The 23,662-nt window shown below is 47.8% G+C and overlaps 1 protein-coding gene across 2 annotated transcripts in view; it reads right to left on the reverse strand.

Annotated features, from left to right (window-relative positions):
- LOC117359509 (C-factor-like) overlaps positions 1–20,844 on the reverse strand; it is a 232,977-nt gene extending 212,133 nt beyond the window's left edge. Inside the window, exon 1 of one of the 2 annotated variants that reach the window (XM_033942428.1) lies at positions 20,711–20,844. In XM_033942428.1, the coding sequence (XP_033798319.1) occupies positions 20,711–20,776 (66 nt within the window). In that variant the 5' untranslated portion in view covers positions 20,777–20,844. Of the gene's footprint in view, positions 1–18,172; positions 18,368–20,710 lie in introns of those variants that run through there. The other variant, XM_033942426.1, reaches the window with a different exon arrangement.
- Between the last annotated feature and the right edge of the window lie 2,818 nt (positions 20,845–23,662).

Genomic DNA, 23,662 nt, shown 5'->3' on the forward strand with positions numbered 1-23,662 from the left:
TTCTACCCTCTAACACAGAGGTGGGCAACTCCGGTCCGGAATCCAGCTGGGTTTTCAGGATTTTCCCAATGCATATGCATTGAAAGCAGTGCATGCAAATAGATCTCATGCATATGCATTGGGAAATCCTGAAAACTGGATTCCGGCCTTCGAGGACCAGAGTTGCCCACTCATGCTCTAGCACCTCTCTCTCTAGCTCAGTGTCTCTCAAACTTTCTCAAGCTGGGGCACACTAAAGGTAGTGGCCACGGCTTGAGGCACCCAGAAGTGTGTGTATGTCGCCGTGATGACATCACGCATATGCGTGACATCATCACTTCGACGTCCGCATATGTGAAGAGGCCCTCCAGATGGGCCCTGAGATGCCAGTAGGGAGTGCCAGCAGGGAAGAGGGCTGGAGAGAAGGAGAGGCACTGGCGCCAGCTGATTGCCTACAGCAGTGTTTCTCAACTACTTCAAGCTAAGTACCCCCTAAATCTAACAAATATCAACTGAGTACTCCAACCACAGACCTCCCTAGGTCCAAGCTCTGCCCCAGATCCCATCCCCTTTACTAATTGTAATGCAATTTTTTCCATTCATTTTTCATATGCACACAATATACACAGCAGATATAAATTCTCAAAACTGACAAATTTCAATCACTATATTGAAAATAAAATCATTTTACCTACCAGCGATCCTCTGCAGGCTGCTGTAATTAGCTTTAAAGGTGAGAACGGGAGGCCAGGGAGGAAGCCAGAGGATGCTATAGAGAAGGGGAAAACACGCAGGCCTTTGGCAAATCGGGCAGCGCTGGTACTGTATCATGTAGGGAAGTCAGCTGGCAGGCGCCTCGCTTCCTCCTCAGTGTGCCGCGGCACACTTGGAATCTCAGGAGGCACACTAGTGAGTCTCAGCACACAGTTTGAGATACACTGCTCTAGCTCCACAGTTCTCTATCCCTAACTCCTAACAAGATCCTAGTTTGTCCATCCCCAAGATCTCTCTTGGCACTAGTGCTGCCTGATTCATGATTCGAATCAGTTCACTGATTCACTTCAGGTGAATCGATTCAAATTGATTTAACACAACAAAAAATCGGCTTCCCGATTCAACTGACCCTCCCCCCTCGCCCCCTAAAGCAGGAGCGGCAGCGCTGCTCATGCTGGCCAGCCGCTATTGCACCTGCTTTAGAGGGCGAGAGGGAAGGGTCAGTCGGGAAGTGCTGCTATCCGGCTTCCCCCCCTGGCATCCTTTTCTCTCCCCTCGCGTTCAGCTTCCCAGCCCTGGCCTCCATGCTGGCTGGTCCTCATCATATTGTGTCTGTCAAGAGTGCAGGTCCCTTTAAATCTTCTCCTGTCCCAGCCAGAGGGAGGGGGTGATGCCCTGGAGCGCAGAACTTTAGAGAGCAGGTTTCCTCCTTAGAAAGAGACCCTGCTCCTGGCCAAAGAGGAAGGAAGCAACCCAGAAAGGCAAACATAGAGCTGCTAATAAAACTACTTGAGAGAAAACCTGAGCAGGTAGATTTGCATGATGTTGAAATGCAGGAATTGGATTCAGAAGAGGCTGTTTGTGACCCACAAGGGGAAGTAATGGATCGGCAGCCTGCTCCTGAAACGCTGGGAAATGCAGAGGAAAGCATGGACTTTGAACAGTGTCCCCAGAACATGGAGGAACTGTGAGTAACTGCACAAGTGTTTTGAACTTTTTTTCTGCTAGAAAAGACTGAAGCTGATGGAGGTGTTTTTTCGGCTTTATTTTGAAGAAGTACTTAAAGCTAATTGATTGCTGGTGATAAAGCCCAGGAGAGAAAACGTAAACTCCCTGTGTATGGGGTTTTTTTTCTTCTCTGAAGAGAACTGTGCTCTGTTTTGAAAGCTACCAGCAAGGATTTTTGAGGGCTGGAAGCTGTATACCAGGGGTGCCCAAAAGGTTGATCGCGATCTACCAGTAGATCGCTAAGGAAACGGGAGTTGATTGCAGAGCCCATCCCAGGCTCCGCGATAGACTCGCATTGCCTTGTTCTGTTTTTCCTGCTTCCTCGACTCCAGGCCAGGCATGTGCAGTGGTTGCACAAGCGCCGGGCCCACAATCCTCCCCCCACATTCCCATCGGCCCCAAGCTGCAAGTCTTTCAAACATGGAGGTGGAGAAGAGGCAGCGGCCGTCTACAGCGGGGGATCGACTCGGTCCGCACTTGTTGACGAGCGCCTAGACGTCGGCTCGGAGCTCTTCGATCCCCTCCTGGCCCTTTACTCCTCCCAAATATGAGCGCATCATGCAGCAAGAGGAGCTCCGGTCCCGCACAAGCAGTGAGGCCCGCCGATCCTGGACCCAACCAGGATCGAGAGGCTGAAGCGGTTGGTGATGCCCAAGGAAGGAGAGGAGCAGGAGGGGCCGGAAGAAGAGGAACCCCAAGAACGTGTTCACTCAGATGCCTGGCGAGTGGCTGCAGTTCAAGTTCAAATCCCACCCCGGCCCCGATTCCATGACACTGCATCGCCGCCCTTTTTCTCCTGCCGTAGCAGAAGTTGAGGTTATTTACATCCAGAGGAGCCACAATTGAACCAGTTCCTTAATTATGTCCCATAACAAGCCATTTATATTGGGTTTAGCACCCCACATAAGTTAGAAAAGTTGACTCCTGAGATTCCTTTCCGCCTGAACTACTTCCATGAAAAGTATATATCCCTTTCTCTGGATACAAGAAAAGAGCACCTTACTTAAGCGTGACATTTTAAGGCAGTGGGTCCTGAGAGGCTTTATGTATCCCAGTCTCATGTGGGTGACATTGGGCCAACTTAATAGGTTTGTGACTAGCATTTGCCAGCTGGTTCCTCCCTTTGTTAGGTAATACAGTACCCTTATTCCAATATGACCCAGAATCTGCCTGCTGATTACTAAACCGCAATAGCGTTTTTTAGTGCAGGGAGCCTATGAGTGTCGGGAGCAGCACGGGGCATTCAGCACAGCTCCCTGTGCTAAAAACCACTATCGCGGTTTAGTAAAAGGGGAGGGGGTATATGTGTCTATTTTGTATAGTTTCTTTCTTTCTCTCTCCCTGCCCCTTCTTTCTTTTTCTCTCCCTGCCCCCCCCCCCAAGCAAGGTGACATTGCATATTTTAAAGTCATCTGCCTTTACATCTTTGAAAAAAAAAAACCCGAATATAAATGATAATTAACATTATCCCAGGACAAGCAGGCAGCATATTCTCTACATGTGGGTGATGTCACCAACGGAGCCCCCTAGCGGACGCTTTTGCAAGCAGACTTGCTTGAAGACCTTCAAGCTTGTGATTGGCGCGTGCCCCTCCCGCCCGGTCTAGAGCATGTGTCTCCTCAGTGTGTCCTCAGTTCTGTTTTCCGCGGAGCCAGAAGCACTGCTCCCTTGCTTTGCGCGATATCGTTGTCCCTCTTGCACCGCGGCTTGTTTAGTTAGTTTCATTTGAGTCGCTGTGCTCGCGTCTGTGTTTTTTCTTTCTTTTTGTTTGTTTTTCAGTTCGTATCTTTTTGACCGGGTTCCCGGTCTTACTCTGGCTGCCTGGCCTCATGGGGCTGCAGCCATCTTTTTTATTATGTCCTGGCCTCGTTCCTGGTTTATAAATTGTACTAAATGCAACCGGGTTATCTCTATCACCAACCCTCATCATTGGTGTGTGGAGTGCCTGGGTGCAGAGCACCGCGCTGGGTCGTGCCCCTGTTGTGCGACTTTGCAACTGCGGGCTCTTCGTAGGAGGGTGGCCAAGATTCTCCAAATCTTTGACCCCATGGATCCTGCGGGACAGGCCTCAAGCTCGGCCTCAGCGCCCCCATTGGGCGTTTCGGCTTCAAAGTCCTCAGCCTCGAAGTCCCCGTCGACCTCAAAGTCTCCGGCCTCGGCCCCTCCTGTTACTCTGGCCTCGGGTAATTCTCCTCTTTCCTCCTCAGGTGTGCCAGCAAAGAAGCCTACCTCCGAGCCTCGTCGGCATCTTCGAGACATCACTCTAAGCGTGTCTCCTCACGTAGGGAATACTTTTCTTTAAGGTCGCCCCCGAAGGAGTGCACTGCTGCACCTAAGATCCAACCATCCTTGGTCTTGGTGCCTATGTTCGAGGACATGCTTATGGCTATTCTTACCACGCAGCTTTCCTCGGTGGTGAGCCAACTGGTCCCGACTTCGATGTCTCTGACCTCGGTCTCGACCCAGTCTCGGTCTGACCAGCCTGAGCATCCCCTTGTTTCTCGAGGCCCTGTCTGCAAGACTCGCCAGGTTCCCTCGAGCGATTCTTCATCCCCCGAGTCACCTGTTACTTTTCGGGGATCCAGGCCAGGGGGCCATTTTTCCCCCGCTACTTTGTCGAGGTTTGCCCCTCCTAAAAAGACCCGGTCTTCTCCGCCCCTTCGGGGCAGGTCTCCGACCCCAAAACCTTCTAGACACACGCTTGTCCTCGAGTTGGACTCTGGGTTGTGTTCCCCATCGAGGCTGCTACTAGCCTCTAAGGGGTCTTCTTTGAAACCGGTGGAAGAATTTTCCTTTACCCAGTCTTCCCCGAGGCATCGCTAGCTAATTCCTCGGACCCCAGGGTCTTCCTCAGCCCACCTAGCAGGGGGGTCGTTCCTCAATGCCCCCAGACACTTTAGTAGAGCCTCTTCAGTCTCCCATTCGCGGGACTCCGAGGCCCCGGCTTACTATTCGAGGGAAATTTCTCCCTCTTTCTCGGCTGCCCCCAGATCTCGCTCGGGGTCTCCTCAGGAGGATGAGTCTTCTTCTCAAAACTCCTCCTTTACTCGTTTCATCTCTGACATGGGTAGGGCCTTGAAATTGGACCTCCAGTCTGAGTCCTGTTATACCCAGGAATATCTGGAGGAGATGGGTGTTGATTGTCCGCCCTGTGAGGCGTTGCGCTTGCCATTGCATCAGGTTCTCCGGCAAACCTTTCTCTGGAACCTGGAGACCCCCTATGTGGTCATGGCCATTCCCTCCAGGTTGGAGTCCCATTACCGGACGATTCTCAGCTTTCTCATCAGTCCTTGGTGGTTGAGTCTTCCTTGAAGAAGTCCAATCCGTCTAAGGTTTACGCTGCCGTCCCTCCAGGCCGGGAGGGCCGTACGATGGACAAATTTGGTCACCGTCTTTACCAAAACTCAATGATGGCAAATCGTGTCCTTAACTATAACTTTATTTTCATGTGCTACCTCTGGTTCTGTGTGGACGCCCTCCGCTCATTCCGGAAGGACATCCTGGATTCTCAGCGTCAGGAGTTTCGTCTCCTCAAGGAGACCCTCTCCCAGCTCCACCTCTATATGTTTCAGGCAGCCTATGACGCCTTCGAGTTGTCCTCGAGGGTCACGACCTTTGCGGTTGCCATGCGTCGCCTCGCTTGGCTCCACATTGTGGATATGGATCCGAATCTACAGGATCGTCTTGCCAATCTCCCGTGTGTGGGTCATGAGCTCTTCGATGATTCCATCGAAGCGACCACCAAGCGCCTCTCTGGTGAAACTTAAACTGAAGGCCCCTCCGGCTCGGCAATACAAAATTCCTCTCCGGAGGTACCCGCAGATATCTACGCCTGCCTTCTCTCGGCCTCTTTCGAAGCAGCCGCAGCAGCAGCAGCAACGTCAAACTAAGACCCAGCCGCCAGCTCCGGCGAAACTTGGGCTGTCCTTTTGACAATTCCAGTCCGAGCCTTCCACCTGGAGCCTTCCCCCCTCCCCATCGGGGGTCATCTTACCACCGACAGTTGGGTGCTGTCTATCATCCGGGAAGGGTACTCCCTTCACTTCAGTCACGTACCCCCAGACCTGCCTCCAAGAGAGTTTCTTTCTACTCGGTCTCAGCTGCCTCTCCTTCTGCAGGAAGCTCAGACCCTTCTTCGCTTACGGGCAGTCGAGGAGGTTCCCCGGACCAATGGAAAATCGGATTTTATTCCCGGTACTTTCTGGTACCCAAGAAGATGGGGGATCTGCGTCCAATCCTGGACCTCCATGCTCTGAATAAGTTTCTGGTCAAGGAATGGTTTAGAATGCTCACCCTTCCTACTTTGTACCCCCTTTTGGACGAGGGGTACTGGCTGTGCTCACTGAACCTCAAGGAGGCGTACACACACATTCCGATACACCCGGCCTCTTGCCGGTATCTGAGATTCTGGGTGGGGGATCTCCATCTCCAGTATCGTGTTCTTTCCTTCGGCCTGGCAGCCTCTCCAAGGGTCTTTACGAAATGTCTAATGGTGGTTGCTGCGGCCCTGCGTCTCCGCGGCCTGCAGGTGTTTCCCTACCTCGACGACTGGTTGATCAAAGCGTCTTCTCGGCACAAAGTTCTACAAGCGACGAATCAAACCATCTTGATCCTTCTGAGCCTCGGCTTCGAGGTAAACATCCCCAAGTCTCAGCTCTGCCCGTCCCAGTCTCTGGAATTCATCGGAGCGGTCCTGGTCACGGCTCGTCTTTGCTCCTTCTTGCCTCGGCCTCGACAGGAGGCCCTTGTTCGCTTATGCCAGAGGGTAGCCCATCTGTCTTTGGCCCCGGCTCGGCTCATGATGGTCCTCCTAGGTCACATGGCCTCCATGGTTCACGTGACTCCTTTTGCCAGACTTCACCTCTGTATTCCTCAATGGATTCTAGCATCCCAATGGAACCAGGATCGGGACCCTGTCTCTCGACTCATTGTCGTGACTCCTTTGTTGAGGCAGTCTCTCCATTGGTGGATGCTCTCTTCCAATCTTTCCAGAGGTTTTCTGTTTCATGCTCCTCCTCTGCAGAAGGTCCTGACTACGGACTCGTCGGCCTACGCTTGGGGGGCTCACCTGGATGGTCTTCGCACTCAGGGTCTTTGGTCCAGTGCCGACCGACTTTGTTACATCAATCTGCTGGAGCTTCGAGTGATCTTCCTCGTCCTAAAGGCTTTTTGTCACCTGCTTTGCGACCAAGTGGTGCTGGTCTGCACGGACAACCAGGTCGCCATGTATTATATCAACAAACAGGGGGGAACGGGGTCCCGGTCCCTGTGCCAGGAGGCGATGCGGCTCTGGAATTGGGCCATCCGCTGCAACATATTCCTTTGAGCGGTCTACATTCAGGGCCTGCACAATTGTCTGGCAGACAAGTTGAGTCGTCTTCTGCAGCCTCACGAATGGTCCATCCATTCCTTGACCCTGTGTCAGGTATTTGCTCATTGGGGGACTTCGGACATCGATCTGTTCGTGTACCCCCCACAATCACAAGTTACCCCGCTTCTGCTCCAGGGTCTACACCCCACTCAGACTCGAGGCGGATGCTTTCCTGCTGGATTGGACGAACCTGTTTCTGTATGCGTTCCCTCCATTCCCTCTGATTCTGAAGGCTCTCGTCAGGCTCAAGTCCACGAGTGCCACCATGATCCTGATAGCTCCTCGGTGGCCCCGACAGCCGTGGTTCTCCCTTCTGTTGCAACTCAGTTCCAGGAAGCCTCTCCTTCTGCCTGTGTTTCCTTCTCTGCTTACGCAGAGTCGAGGTTTTCTACTTCATCCCAATCTTCAGTCTTTGCACTTAACGGCTTGGTTCCTCGAGACTTAATGCCTTCGTTCCAGTTCTCGCAGCCTGTGCTGGACGTCCTGAAGGCGTCTTGGAAGGAGTCCACTCGCCAATGTTACCATCAGAAGTGAACCCGCTTTTCTTCCTGGTGTGCTACTCGACAGCAGGAGCCGCTGTCTGCCTCCTTATCTGCTGTCCTTGACTATCTGTTACACTTATCTGGCACTGGACTCAAGTCCTCCTTGGTTCGAGTCCACCTTAGTGCCATTGCTGCTTTTCATCAGCCAATTGACGGGAAGCCTATCTCTGTTCATCCTGTGGTTTCCCGCTTCATAAAAGGCCTTTTCCATGTTCTTCCGCCCCTTAAACCTCCTCCTGTGGTTTGGAATCTTAACGTGGTCCTTGCTCGTTTAATGAAACCCCCGTTCGAGCCGCTAGCGCGGGCTCACTTGAAGTATCTTACTTGGAAGATTGTATTTCTTTTTGCTCTCACTTCTGCCCGTCGAGTCAGTGAGCTTCAAGCCTTGGTGGCGGACTCTCCTTTCACTGTCTTCCATCATGATAAGGTGGTTCTCCGTACCCATCCTAAGTTCTTGCCTAAGGTTGTTTCTGAGTTTCACATCAACCAATCCATTGTTCTCCCTGTTTTTTTTCCGAAGCTCCATTCTCATCCTGGAGAAGTGGCTCTGCATTCTCTTGATTGTAAGCGTGCACTGGTCTTCTACTTAAAGCGCACCGCTCCTCATCGTACTGCTCCCTAGCTATTCATCTCTTTCGATCCTAATCGCTTGGGTCGTTCTGTTTCTAAGCAGACCATTTCTAACTGGTTGGCCACTTGTATCTCTTTTTGTTACGCTCAGGCTGGTCTTTCCCTCCCGGGTCAAGTCACTGGCCACAAGGTCAGAGCGATGGCGGAGTCTGTTGCTTTCCTCCTCTCGACTCCACTTGAGGAAATCTGTAATGCTGCCACTTGGTCCTCGGTTCATACGTTTACCTCGCACTACTGTCTGGATGCTTTCTCCAGGTGTGATGGCCATTTTGGCCAGTCCGTTTTGCAAAATCTGTTCTCCTAAATTGCCAACTCTCCCTCCATCCCTTTTTGGTTAGCTTGGAGGTCTCCCATATGTAGAGAATATGCTGCCTGCTTTTCCTGGGATAAAGCACAGTTACTTACCGTAACAGGTGTTATCCAGGGATAGCAGGCAGATATTCTCGCAACCCACCCACCTCCCCGTGGTTGGCTTCTTTGCTTGCTATCTGAACTGAGGAAACGCTGAGGATATGCATGCCCTAGGCAAGGCGGGAGGGGCACGCGCACATGTATGGGCCAATCGCAAGCCTGAAGGTCTTCGAGCAAGTCTATTTGCGAAAACGTCCCCCAGGGGGCTCAGTGGGTGACGTCACCCACATGTAGAGAATATCTGCCTGCTGTCCCTGGATAACACCTGTTAAGGTAAGTAACTGTGCTTTTTTCTCTACATACAGTGTGCATTGTGTTTTTTTAAATTTTATTCTTGATAGATCATTTTGAACAGGTCATTTTAAAAGTATCTCGCAAGCCAAAAAAGCCAAAGTATCTCGCAAGCCAAAAAAGCCAAAGTATCTTGCAAGCCAAAAAAGTATCTCGCAAGCCAAAAAAGCACCTCTGCTCTATACTTTTGGGGAGGATGGAAAGACCAGCAGGTATTAGCTCCACCACCATGAGAAGGCTTATGTTATGACCTGGCACAAAGCCCTGCCTTGCTAAGATCAGAGCTAGAAGGGGGAGAGGAGCATTTTTGTGAAACATTTTGTTTTGGCTGTTGGTGCTGGCAGTTGGCTGCTCCAGAGAAGGACAGAGCTTTGTGTTCCAGTTTGGATTTCAGAAAAGGAACAGCACTAAAAGGAACTTGCTGGTTTAAATCTTATGTTGTGCTAGCTATCAGGAAACTAAAAAGGAAGTCCAAAGCAGTACCTTTTTTCTTTTGTTTGACTCTGTTTGCCAGAACAGGGGAATTGGACTGAGAAGTCTGAGCCTTGCTCAGAATCCAGAGAACTGTGGGGGGGAAGGGGGGGGGTTCTAAAGCAAAGTGGGACACTTTGAATGCATGTTGAAAATTGTTCTTGCTGGGGGGGGGGGTTTCTCTGCTGATTATGTATTTGAAAATCCCGTCAACCTGACATCCTGAATAAGGAAAATTGTTGGTGTTTTTTTTTGGGGTGCTAATAAACCAGTTTTGTTTCCTTTCCAAGAGTCCTGAAATGCCTTGGGAGATACCGGAGAAGGGGAAACTGGGAGTAAGACCAAGTAGCTATCTTGACTTTGTGACACTGCGCAGGCATTCACTCAGCCAGTTGCGGGTCCCTATCACAATATACTGCATCCAGCCTCCCCCCCCCCCCCCCCCCCCCAAGATATGAGTTAAATCAACTTGTGGTATTTTATGTGTTTTGCCCACTTTTACATTATATAAAACTTCATTCTGTAAAAATATTAGTGTAAATTGGATAAAATGCAGTATGGTAATACCATTTTACTCAGTGAAACAATACTTGTGATATTTTGGGCATTCTGCCCCGTGATCGAGGCTGGCTTTTGATATGTATGACCTGCACTGGCATTCTCATTCCTTCTTGTGCCTTTCCTCATTATGCAAGAAGAGGAAGAAGAAAGGGATTCGAGATAATGATGAGGGTTGGGGGCTGACAGAAAGGGATACAAAACAGAGGAAACAGAAAAGAGACAACTACTGAACTTTGCCAAATCTGACATTGCTAAAAGGGCAGGTATTTTTTACCCTAAAGCCAGGCCTGCCTGTGGCAATATTTACATGAAATACAGTGTTCTCCCTAGCGTCTTTTAGCCGGGCGCTCCACCCGGCTAATTTAGGTGACCGCCCGGCTGTCTTCCTCAAATGAAGCGCTTCCCCCTCAGCATCTTCCGGATTCCCCCTTAGTCAGTGGCTCACCTTTAAAACGCTTCTCCCTCAGTGTCTTCCCGCCGGTCATGCCGCATCCGCACCACCACCTGCACACCGCCTCCCTGCTGCCAATGCCCCACAACTCGTGCATCACCTGCCCGCAGTACCACCGCAGCCTGACCCTGGATGAGCTGGGACTGCACGGCTTATCTACAGCTACCAACAGAGCAAGGCAGCAGTGCTCAAGTGCCAGCTCTGCGAGAAGATCCACAAGCAGGCGACAGTGATGTGCGAGCAGTGCAATGTCTTCTACTGCGAGCCCTGCTGCCTGCCTCACGGTCCCCTGGCTAAGCACCGTCTGGTACCCCCCACTCAGGGCCGGGTAAGCTGCAGGCTGAGCCCCCCCAAGATCACTACCTGCACGGACCACGAGCTGGAGAACCACAGCATGTACTGCCACGCAAGATGCCCATCTGCTACCTGTGCCTGGAGTTGGGCAAACATTGCAGGGGCCATGTGGAAGTTGCACAAGGTGAATATACATAAATAGTGCTGGAGATGAGGAAGGGGTGCGGCAGCAAACAATACAATCTGTGCATTGGCACTCTGCATGGGCAGGCCACCTCGAGGGATGGCAGGATGGGCAAGCTGCAAGCATAGAAAGTCTAAATAAATAGCTTAGCCTGCGTTGAAAGGATGATTGGGCTACCCTGTATTCATTCGATTGATTTTGCGGGCACGGTGGGGGCGGATAGCAGTGCTGCACACTGCAAGCTTCCCTGAATACTGATCAGCATGCGGGGGTTGTGTGTTCTCACTGCTTTTCCTTTCTCAGAGTACATTGCCAAAATCCAGGCTTCCTTTTCTGCAGTGTAAAGGATTTTCTGCAGAAAGGGGAATTATCAGAGGAGTTGTGCATATTTGGTTACTGAGGGGAAAGGCAATACCTAAAATGTAAACAAGCTTAAACTAATCTGACCTTCCAGAAGGAAGCAGGATAATAGGAGGGGCCTAGTTACTAAAGATTTTATTCCGTTTGGTGCCTATGGGAATGGAATGAGTGCTTAGTAAATAGGGCTCTCATTTTAGATTTTTATTTTACTGGCTTTTCCTTACAAATTTTTGCTGAAAGCCAGTTATATTCAGGTGCAATGTTAATCTCTGTGCAAGTGGACTTAGCAATCAAGCTGTAATTAGGTCTGTATGCATTCTAGCAGGATATAAATCTAAATTACTCTAAATTGATGTTTGAAAGGTTTAAATTTAGGGAATTTAGGGCTCCTTTTACAAAGGTGCGTTATGGCCTTAACACGTGGAATAATGCACTAAAATGCCGTGCGCACTAGATGCTATCGCTGCCTCTTGAGCAGGCGGTAGTTTTTCAGCTAGCGCTAATCCAGTGCGTGCCCTAAAAACGCTAGCGCACCTTTATAAAAGGAGCCCTTAGTTTGCTACTTGAACTATCAATAGGATTAGTTTTACTTTAACACAATTTTACAGTGTTCACACAAAAATAACTTTCCTATCTAGAACCTACAGTGCATCATCTGTTCTTTTCTGATTCATTTGTGCTGTGTATTGTGTTTTCTTTCTTCCTAAGTTGTCATCCAAAATTGATATGAAATACTTAAGCAGGTAGGGGTGAGTGAGCGATGACTTTAGCAGTTTAACAATTGTATAAGGTGGTTAGGAAATGCACTTTACTCTCCATTTCGTAACTTTTAGAAACAGAGAATTTCAGAAGGGACATTTCAGAATAATGGACTGGTAGAATTTTGCAAATGTAAATAATATGCATTGAAAAACAAGTACTGTAGTATTATGTACATCTGATAGCTGCATGTAATTGATGTGAAGAATATACAATTGATTGGTTTTCATAAATAATTACAGACTAAAATACAGTAATATGATAATTTTGTGAGATTGTTTCCTCTTATATGCTTTTCAGCTTTGCTAGTGCCCCATGGCCCTTCATTTGCAACTACGATGTGCTGCTGAAATGTTCTCAGCCCAACTAAGATGAGCAATGTTCTCCCTAGTGTCTTTTAGCCAGGTGCTTCCCCATCAGCGTCCTCCGGATTCCCCCCTAAATGTCTCACCTTTAAAACACTACCCCTTCAAAGTCCTCCAGATTCCTCCTTAGTCTCACTAATTACCTTTAAAGCTAATTATGGCAGTCTACAGAGCAAACCTAGCAGGCTGCCGTCGGCCTCTGCAGCACGTTCCCTTTGCTGCGGTCCTGCCCCTTGGTTTTGGCCAGGTACCAGTGACCTGGATTAGCCACCATGAGAACGAGCTACTGGGCTTGATGGACCATTGGTCTGACCCAGTAAGGTTATTCTTATGTTCTTAACATGCTGCACAGGCCAACGGCAGTCTATTAGGTTCGCTCTGCAGACTGCCGTAATTAACTTTAAAGATTGGTCCTCTATAAGTGGCGATCACAGCGTGGAAGACAACCTCTCTCGTTGGGTGCAGGAAGCAGCGGAAGTAAGGCCTCGTCTGTCACGAGGGCCCCAGCAGGATGGGGATTGCCATAGAGACACTGGATCTGGACACCGGGGGGAGAGGGAGAGAGAAAAGGACCTTGAGGAGGGGCATGAAATCAGACTTGAACCAAAAGGGAGGGGGAAGACAGGGCAGATGCTGGACTAGAGGGGGTAGAGAGGGGAAACACCCTGAATCGAGGAGAGAGAGATGCCAGGCCCTGGAGAGGGGGAAGACAGAGTGAGAGAGACAGAAAGACCTGGATCAAAGGTAGGAGGACTCAAAATGTTAGAAGGAAGATAGAGAGATGGAGAAACCTGAAACAAAGAGGAGGCAGAAGAGAGGGGGCAGATGTTGGGACTTAGGGGTATATAGAGGGAAGAGAGAGAGAGAGACTGCAGAGACATGGAAAGATTCTGGACCAGGGAGGGAGGAAGGAAGAGAGAGGGGTAGAGAAAGACCTGGAAGAAAGGAAAACAAATGCTAGACATGGCGGGGGGAGGTGTTTTAAGTAGAAGAAAGACAGAGAGAGATAGGCATGGACCAAAGGGGAAAGACAGGAGGCAGATGCTGGACTATGGGAGGTGCAGACAGAAGAGACAAGACGGGGAGAGACCCTGAGGAAGAACAAAGAAATGCAAGATCATAACAGAGGAGGGAGAGAGAGGGAGACATTAATAGGGGTGGAGGAGAGAGGAAGAAAAGTTGGACTCATGGAGGGACAGAGAGATGTTGGTTGGGGAAAGGAATGAAGTCTGGAGGAGAGGAAATGCAGGAGGCAGAAATAAAAAAAAATGTTGGATGCATAGTCAGAAAGAAGTCCAACCAGAAACTAATTAAATCACCAGACAACAAAGGTAGGAAAAATGATTTTATTTTCAATTCAGTGATCGAAATATATCAGTTTTGAGAATTTTATAATCTGCTGTCTGTTTTTCTATAGTTGTTACTGAGGTGACATTGCATATTTTAAAGGGATCTGCCTTGACCTCTTTGAAAAATAAAACAAATATAAATGATAATTAACATTTTCTCTGCATACAGTGTGCTTTGTGTTTATTTTAAATTTGGAGTTACCATTATGAATTAATAAAATTATATTGTGTGTACATGAAAAATGAATGGAAGAAATTGCATTACAAGTACTATTATAAGGGGGTTGGGGGGTCGGGGATGGAGCTTGGGCTGGAGTACTTGGTTGGTATTTGTTAGACTTAGGGGGTACTTGGCTTGAAAAAGTCTAGGTGACTATGGAGTTCAGTAAGGACCCCTTTTACAGAGTCACAGTAGTGATTCTCCCATGGCAAATGCACCAAAATACATTCAGTTCCTATAGGCTTCAGTGCATTTGCTGTGGCAGAATTACTATCACAGCTTTGTATAAGAAGCCCTACGGCAGGAACTACTGTCTCTGTGCATTACTGATTCAACATGAGTTTGAAGTTGGTTGAATATCACGCTGTCAAGTATAATAATAATAATAATAATAATAACTTTATTTTTGTATACCGCCATACCCATACTAGGTATACAAAATAGTAGGCGGTTCACATTTGTTTATCAAAGTTACAAGCGGTTCATGAACAATTGAACAAAGTTGCAAGCAACGAAGTAATTAAGGTTAGAAAGAGAAGGAACGAGTAGGTCATGGGAGGAGAAGGTGGGGTGAGTAGGTTGGGGGTTATGGTAGTACAGTAGAGGGGGATAGGGGAGGTTTCGGTTCATTGAGGGGGGTACTAAGGGTCCTGTCCATGGAATAGGTGAGTTTTGAGTAATTTTCTAAATCCGAGGTAGGTGGGGGGCCTCGAGGACCATTTGGGCTAGCCATGGGTTCAGCTTGGCAGCCTGGAAGGCGAAGGTTTTGTCAAGGAATCTTTTGGAGTGACATAGTTTTAGGGAGGGGAAGGCGAACAGATGAATTCTGCGGGAGTGCTTGTTATTGCGATTCAGGTAGAAGTATGGTTTGATGTAGTTTGGGGATAAACCAAATACTGTTTTATAACAGAAGCAGGCGAACTTGAATAGGACTCTGGATTCTAATGGTAACCAATGAAGTTTGTGGTAAAAAGGGGTAATGTGTTCCCATTTATTTAGGCCGAATATGAGGCGGACAGCGGTGTTCTGGATCATTTTAAGTCTCCTGATGGTTTTCTTTGTGGAGCTCAAGTAAATGATATTGCAGTAGTCCAGTATGCTGAGGATGGAGGATTGTACTAGCAGGTGGAATGAGGTGTCGTCAAAGTATTTTTTTATGGTGCGGAGTTTCCAGAGCACCGAGATGCTTTTCCTGACTGTGATATCCATGTGTTTCTCCAGGGATAGATGTTTGTCTGGTGTGACACCCAGTATTTTTAAGGTTTGGTTGAGGGGAAAAGCCGATCCTTTCACTTGAATTGTGGTGTCTTTGATTTTGTCTTTGGGGGTAGCTAGAAAAATTTTGTTTTGTCAGGGTTTAGTTTTAGTCTGTAGGATAACATCCAGAGTTCTACCTGATTAAGTATACTTGAAAAGGAGGTGAGGAACTCTGGTGTGAAGCTGGTTAGCAGGATGACTATTGTAATGTCATCCACGTAGATGAAAAATTTGAGTTTGAGGCTTTGCAGAAGGTTTCCCAGGGAGGCACTGTAGACATTAAACAGGGTGGGGGACAGGGGGGAGCCCTGTGGAACATCACAGGAGTTATCCCAGCTGTATGAGAAGGAGTCATTCTGAAATACCCTGTATGATCTGTTTCGTAGGAACCCGTGAAACCAGTTGAGGACCTGGCCGGAGATGCCGATGTATGCAAGGCAGTCTAGGAGAATGGTGTGGTCGACTAGGTCGAATGCACTGCTCAGGTTGAGTTGAACGATCAAGACGCTAGAGCCCTGGCTGAAGAGTGTGTGTAGGTGGTCAAGTAGAGAGGCTATAATGGTTTCGGTGCTGTGATCAGAGCGAAAGCCTGATTGATTGACATTTAAGATATTAAATTTTTCCAGATGTGTGGTGAGTTCGGCATTTACCACCCCTTCTGCTATTTTGGTGAATAGCGGGATGCTTGCGATCGGTCTGTAATTAGACGGGGCATTGGGTGGTTCTTTCGTGTTTTTTATAATTGGAGTTATAAGCATGGTAGTTTTGAAAGAAATGGAAGGTTTGATACTGGCCAGTAGTTATTTGGAATAAGAGGATCTGCATTACTTTTTTCAAGGGTAGCTTAAATGCTACTGGAACACTGCCTAAGTGTCAAATCTTAAGGGAAGTCATATTGAGCATTGGAAAATAATTAATAAAAATAGTGCACATTTAATTTTCCCCACCACCAAATTTTCCCATCCCACCCCACCCCACCTGGCTACTTTTTTGTGCCAGCCAGCTGGAAAAAATTTCGGAGGAGAACACTGGAAATATATGTTCCTGATTCCGTGTTTTATACAGTACATGCATTTAAAGCTACAGTTACATGGCTAGTGGTGTCTTTTGTGATTTTGTAGGGAAGGTTATTTATTTATTATTTCAATTTTTATCCCGTTTTCCCAAAAGCTCAGAACGGGTTACAATTTAACATTTACAATCCATACAAGATGAGAGCTAGAGTAGAGAATGACATGGGGAAAAAATTTGTTCCCGTCCCCATGAGCACGGTCCCCGTCCCTGCAAATCATCTGATCCTATCCACACAAGCCTCGAATAGTTTTATATTGAACTTATTTTATTAAAGTATAAAAAGAAACAATATTCTGTACAATTGTCATTTTATAAATCAAATTTCTGACTGCTGAACTAGAGAAAGAGATGTTCTGCTGGCAGGACTTTGTTTATAAATATTTATCAACACAACTAATATGCTACTTTATTCTAAAGCAAAAAAGAAAATAGACTTTTTTTTTCTACCTTTGTTGTCTGGTTTCTGCTTTCTTCATCTTTTCCTCATTCAATTCCTTCTATCCACTGTTTGCCTCTCTCTCTTCCCTCTCTCCCCCCCCCCACCCTATCTGGCACCCATCTTCTTCCCTCCACTCCCCCCATGGTCTGGCATCTCTCTCTTCCCCATTTCCCTTCAGCATCTGTTCCTCTCCACCCCCTTCCTCTCTCCATCCCCCTTCAGCACCTTTCATGCGATCCAAACATCTCCCTCACTCCCTTCCCCTTATGGTAAGGGAACTTCCTAGCTCAGGGTTTGGCCGGCTAGCTAAGTGTGGCTCTTGAAATGTTTCGGCTGTTACTCTTTGTTTCTGGAAAGTGTCAGTGATGTAGAGCCAGCTCCCTGCCTGTGCCTTCCCCTCATTCCCCCACAGGTGGCACAAGACCATAGCCAAACCCTTACTGTTTATTCTGTTCTGCATATGTGTTTGCAAACATTGATTGAATGCCAAGCTAATAGAACGTCAGTGGTGACCTCAAGATGTGGCTAAGAGCCCTTCATGCAGGAGTAATAACACTATAGTCCTCCTCCCTCTTCTTCCATTATTTGTCTGGCATGTTTACTTAAGTCAGTGGAAGACAAATTTATCCAGAAAACTTTTCTAAAACTGAACAGAGAGAAGAGAAAGGAAAGTGTCCCCCATAATAACTTAGCTTTCTTCTCCAAAGTCTGCTTCTTTATCGAGGGCGTGAGTGCTGCTAATGTTTCTTGGATGTTGTCGACGTCATCGCCTCAGCCGCAGCTGTCCATCCGGGCATCTCCCTCCCTTCAGGCGATTTAACATTTTTTTTTCTACAAGCAGCCGGAGCTGCGTGTGGCTGCCGGAAAGTCCTCCTCTGATGCAACTTCCGGTTTCCGGTTGAGTCAGAGAAGGACTTTCCAGCAGCCACACACAGCTTTGGCAGCTTGTAGAAAAAATTCTAAATTGCCTGAAGGGAAGGGGAAGGGAGGGAGATGTCCGGACGGAGGGCGACGACGGCCTTTAGGAAGGAGGGAGGTGGCTGCACGCGATCGGTGACCACGCGTGTTGCCTCCCTTAACTGTGGAGACAAGGCCATTCACCGCTCCACGGAGCGGTGAATAGCCTCCCCATACCTGCGGTGACTATTTTTTTCCCCCCACCGTTTTGGCAGGTTACCCACAGCTAGCTGCGGGTAACAGCCACCGTGTCAATCTCTAAGCTAGAGTAAAGAGGGAAGTGAAAGGACAAGGGGTTTTGCTGAAACCTTTGATCAGTAATAAACACAAGGCACGTTACATTCAGGTACAATAGACATTTTCATTTTCCCAGAGGGCTTACAAAACTGTCATAGTGGAATCTGAACTAGATTTCCCTTGTTCTCAGTCCTCTGCCACTAACCAGGTTCCTTGTGTGCACATGACTGATAAAATTAGTTTCATACCTGGCTCTGATGGGTGCCTGGACTCCGACAAGTAGCAAAGATTTGTTCTGGGGAATGAGGCTTTGCAAGAAGCTGTTTGACTAGTTCCAGTCCAATGCCACGATTACAACCAGTTATTAAAAACGAGTGAGGTATTGACCCTGCCATTCTCACTCTGCTGCTATCTCTGTCTCACTTTTTCCAGTCGTTCTCTTTGCAATCTGCCTCCTCCCACTCTATGTAACTCTTTCAATCCCTGTACAATTCTAGGATATAAAATTCCATGTCCACAACTCTAACAGACTCTCAAAGAGGAATGAACAACAACAACAAAAAATTAACACATCTGTAGTTGTTACATTAATATGTATTAGGTTTTCTTTAAGGAAAAAGAAAATAAGCAAATCAACATGTTATTCATGCAGCAACAAAATAACCAATTTTCATGTACTGTGTATATATTCCCTTCATAAGATCATTAACTTGATTTCAAATGCAGTGTGGTACTGGGCTATGTCACGCCCAATTGTGCTACTCTGCTTTTGACGGGTTGGGCTATTATTCAGGAAGAGCGTTCCAGTTTTCTACCACTCTCTGGGTGAAGAAGAACTTCCTTACGTTTGTACGGAATCTATCTCCTTTCAACTTTAGAGAGTGCCCTTTCGTTGTCCCTACCTTGGAGAGGGTGAACAATCTGTCCTTATCTACTAAGTCTATCCCATTCAGTATCTTGAAGTTTCGATCATGTCCCCTCTCAATCTCCTCTGTTTTAGGGAGAAGAAGCCCAGTTTCTCTAACCTCTCACTGTACGGCAACTCCTCCAGCCACTTAACCATTTTGGTCGCTCTTCTCTGGACTCTTTCGAGTAGTACAGTGTCCTTCTTCACGCAGTATTCCAGGTGAGGGCATACCTTGGCCCGGTACAGCGGCATGATAACCCTCTCCGATCTGTTCGTGATCCCATTCTTAATCATTCCCAGCATTCTGTTTGCCCTTTTTGCCGCCGCCGCACTTTGCGCGGACGGCTTCATTGACTTATCAACCAGTACTCCCAAGTCTCTTTCCTGGGGGGTCTTTCCAAGTACCGCACCGAACATCCTGTATTCGTGTATAAGATTTTTGGTTTTTTCCATTGTTTTATTCTTCATTTATAAAAAAAAAAGAAATCTCTTTAATTTTTTTCCTTCCCTTGCATTGGAGGGTCTTTGGCCCGGCAGGGTCTCTTCGTCCACCTTGGCCACCAGTTTTGTTTTGGCTGAGGCAGTGTTCCTGTCAATATCATGCTCGGGTACAGGATTTAAAAAGTGCGGTCACTATGAGCTATTTCTATGACTGACTCTCATCGCTGGTGTCTCCAGTGTTTGGCACCAGAGCACTGTCCTGAAACCTGCATGCGCTGCTCTTCTCTACAGAAAAGGACTTTAAAGAATTGCCTTCTTCAACAAACTGTTCAGTGTCATCATGGAAGAGGAGCTGACATTATCACCAACACTGACCAAGACGACACCGCAAGCATTGACACCAGCAGATCCACTGACACTGACTCCGGTGTTGCAGTACACCATTCCTTTTGGTAAGCTGGCCTTTCCCTTCCTCATCCAGGACGCAGGTCAAAGTTGTATTGAGCCAAGTCATGCCGACCTTGCGTAAGTCCCGTAAGCGCATGGTCCCTATTGAGGTGAGTACCTCTACATCGACATCTTCTACACTGGACCGTGTCGAGTTCCCTAGTTCCTCTCTAAGCAAGTTGTCAATTTTTTGCTTAAGGGAAAGCACCGGTACTATTGGTTTCTTTGCTGGTACCTCTGATGCCGTGGCATAGTCCATTGAAGATGTAGAGGCGCTAGTCTTCGGGAGGAATACTCTTTGAATCCTAGAGATATCTTTTCTTATTTATAGCTTCAGCACTACATTCAGAGTCTTCAGTGGGATGACTTGACTGAGGATGTACAGGATGAATTGGCCACTTGTTATACTGTAAGAGCGCAGTATGGCCACCGGGCCCTGGACTAGGCTGATAGCACCCTGAGTGGACCACAGGAAAACTCTGCTGGTGTGCTGCTCAATAAGGAGACAGTCCCCACAGGCAAAATATAAAATAAAACAGTCACAAGGAAAACCAGGTAATTAGTCAAAATCCTATCCAGGGTTCTTTATTCCACAAAACAAAATCAGAATGGCAAACAAGAAACAAAAAGGAAAAACTCAAAGCAATAATCCTGGTCAGCAAATCAGGATATACACAGTTCCTGTGCTTTAGCAAGTGCAGCACATCCCAGCCACAGAGTCCTGCCCCCTCCTGGGGCCTTGCATTGTGCCTCACTAGAGTTGTGAGCCCAGGTAGCAGAAAAAAGAAAAAACAAACCTCTTCCTTTCTAAGCTGCAGGCTGCAACACAAGCCTCGATAATTGTCCAAGGAAACTACAAACCAACATTCAAAATAGTGGCTTGTTGGAAAAATTTCACAAAAAAAAAAAAGGAAACAGTTTTTCAGTTGCTAACCTTGCAAGCTATACCAATTTCCATGGCTTCATGTTCTGGCACTAACTGCTCACAAACCTCCATTTGTTCCACTTGCGGTGTGGCCTCAGCTTCCTGGCAAGGAGCTACATTCTCCACTTCCATCGGCTCCAGGCTATCCACTTGCTCTGGCTGGCTGTTGAGCACAGGAGAGAGGACCTTTTCCCTTCCTTGGCCTCTCTGATTCTGAAGGGAAAGTAGCTGGCTTTTCAGGGGGAAAGCCACACCCTGCTCTCAAGGTGCCTGTGCTGTTCTGAGGCTCTCTTGGGCTCCCCCTGTGGATTTTGTGGTAACTGCAGGGTTTTCTTACAGGAGTATTCTGTCTAAACCTAATATTCACAGGCTTAGGAGCAAACCTAGCAGAGCTGGGCTGAGTTACCATGTCCTCAGCTTCTGAATAATCAGATAGGACCTCATCCTCAGCGGATTCCTCCCTAGTGTACTCCTGGAACCTAGGCTGCTGGGCTCTGCGGGGTTTGGGAAAAACTTTCCTAGCCCTGTCTCTGCCTCTCCTGGGGTTTCTAGCTGGGAGCACGTCAGGCACAGAGTCTGACTGGTCACAGCAACTTAAGGTTTCTTTGAGGTTCCATCACCAATATTTACAGGATTCAACTCTAGAGCTTTATTATCCTAAATATGTGTCCGCATGAAATGCGGATCTGAACATACAATTGTCTCTTATGGATTACAAATGTGGATACTTATGGATACTTATGGATACAATTGTCTTGGATTACCCCAAAGTAACAGTTAATGTATTACATTGGGAACAGCATTACAAGTTTGCGCTGTGCCTCTATATATCTCTTCATAGAGTAATGTACCTGGGCCTCTCCCAGGCCTGTCCCAAGTGTGCCCACACTCCGGCTTCTCTAGGACATATGTTTTGGAATTGCCCCTTGATACAATCTTTCTGGTGGACTTTGTTGACTTACATATTGTCTCTCTGGACTTGTGGAATAAAGATGGACCCTCTCCTTTTGTTTGACCTGTACTCCCTGCAGACCCCAACACCACGGGTTATCGACTCTTTTTGTGGAGGGCAGTCCTGATGGGGGGAAAAAAGTAATTTTGCTTCAGTAACTTGTTCGGAACCCGTCCTCCATTGCACAGTGGTGGATCCAGGTGTTGACTTTACATAAATTGGAGTGGGTCCAGGTCCAGGACTTTGACACTCTGCCTGACCATCAGTTTAAGAGGACTTGGCATACATTTTGGGACATTCTGACCCCCAAGGGTGTGCAGTTGTATGCTGAACAAGTAATTTTACTGTCTGTGGTTCGTTCTACTGTTGAAGGATATAACCCAGCTGGAGAGGGTGCAGAGGCGAGCCACAAAGCTAGTAAAAGGTATGGGAAATTTGAGCTACAAAGAACGCCTCGGAAAACTAAGCTTGTTCACCCTTGAAAAGAGAAGACTGAGAGGGGATATGATAGAGACTTTTAAAATACTAAAAGGTTTTGACAAAATAGAGCAGGAAGCATCATTATTGACGTTGTCAAATGTGAATTGGACGAGAGGTCATAGACTGAAATTGTGGGGCGACAAGCCCAGGACTAATGTCAGAAAGTTCTGTTTTACACAGAGAATGATGGACGCTTGGAATGCTCTCCCAGAGGAGGTAGTGACGGAAACCTCCATTTTGGGATTCAAGTGCAAGTTGGATGCACACCTCCTTGCAAATCACATTGAGGGATACGGGAAAATAAGGTCTTCATCAGGGAACACCTAGGTCTTAAACAGGGAACACCTGGATTGGGCCTCTGCATGTACGGGTCACCAGATTAGATGGACCAAAGGTCTGATTCGGTGAATGCATTTCTTATGTTGTTATGTTTTCTCCATTGCATTGGGTGGGTGGTAGGAAGGGAGATAGGGGAGTTTCCTCATTGTAAATTAAGAATCGCTTGCTTATTGTATTGTTCTTTTTCAATAAAAATGATTGCTTCATAAAAAGGAATTGGAGAAGCACCCCTAAGAGGTGCACCTGGGGCAGACTGCCCCCCCCCCCCCACTTGGTATGCCACTGCCTGAGGAAGAGGATTTTGGTCTTCAAAAGTTAGTTTAAAAAAGTATTAAAATTAGTCCAATAAAAAGATTACCTTATTTCCATTTTCTATTTATAAATGTTTATCATTACAGCTACAATACCATATTCTAAAGCAAAAAAAATCTTTTTTCTACCTTTTGTAATCTCTGGTTTCTGCTTTCATCTTCTCTTCATTCTCCATTCCATCCATAGCTGCCCTTTTTCTCTGTCCCTTCCATTTTTCTTTCTGTCTTTACTCCTTCCCCCCATGCTCTGGCATATCTTTCTTCTCCTTTCCTTCCCTCCTAACCCAACACACTACATCAGGGGTGCCCAACACGTCGATCGCGATCGACCAGTAGCTCAGGAAGGCAACGCGAGTCGGTCACGGAGTCCATCCCGGGCTCCGTGATAGACTCGTGTTGCCGTCCTGATCTACCAGGCCGATCAGCCTTCCTCTCCAGTGTTCTCTCTAGGGCCTTTTAGCTGGGCGGTCCGCCCAGCTGTCATCTGCTGCTGTCGCCGCTGCTGAACATTAAAAAAACACAAAAAAACCCGGCTTGGAGATTTCAGCCCGTAGCGAACTTATGCTCCGTGGCTCTAACGTGTGCGTGCTGGCTTCCTTTCTCTTCCCTCCGAAACCGGAAGTTATGTCCGGGGGGGGGGGGGGGGAGAAGGGAAGCCGGCACGCACATGTTGAGAGCCCTGAAGCAAGCGTTCGCTACGGGCTAAGGCGGGAGACATGTTAGTGAAGCATTTCCTCTTCTTGCTGCCGGGTCCTACCTACTTTCTGTTTCCGCGAAGGCAGGACCCGGCAGCATTTCCCCCAACAGCTCCTCGCGATGCTGGTCGGCCGAAGCAGGGAGAGGTTGGGGCGGTGTCGGCTTTTGGGCGTGTTATTGGCGTCGGCTTTCGGGCCTGTTATTGGTGGCGGTTTGGGTCCTGGTCCCCGATGGCAGTGG

This window comes from Geotrypetes seraphini, chromosome 4 (assembly GCF_902459505.1).
Source record: "Geotrypetes seraphini chromosome 4, aGeoSer1.1, whole genome shotgun sequence".
Classification (NCBI taxonomy): domain Eukaryota; kingdom Metazoa; phylum Chordata; class Amphibia; order Gymnophiona; family Dermophiidae; genus Geotrypetes; species Geotrypetes seraphini.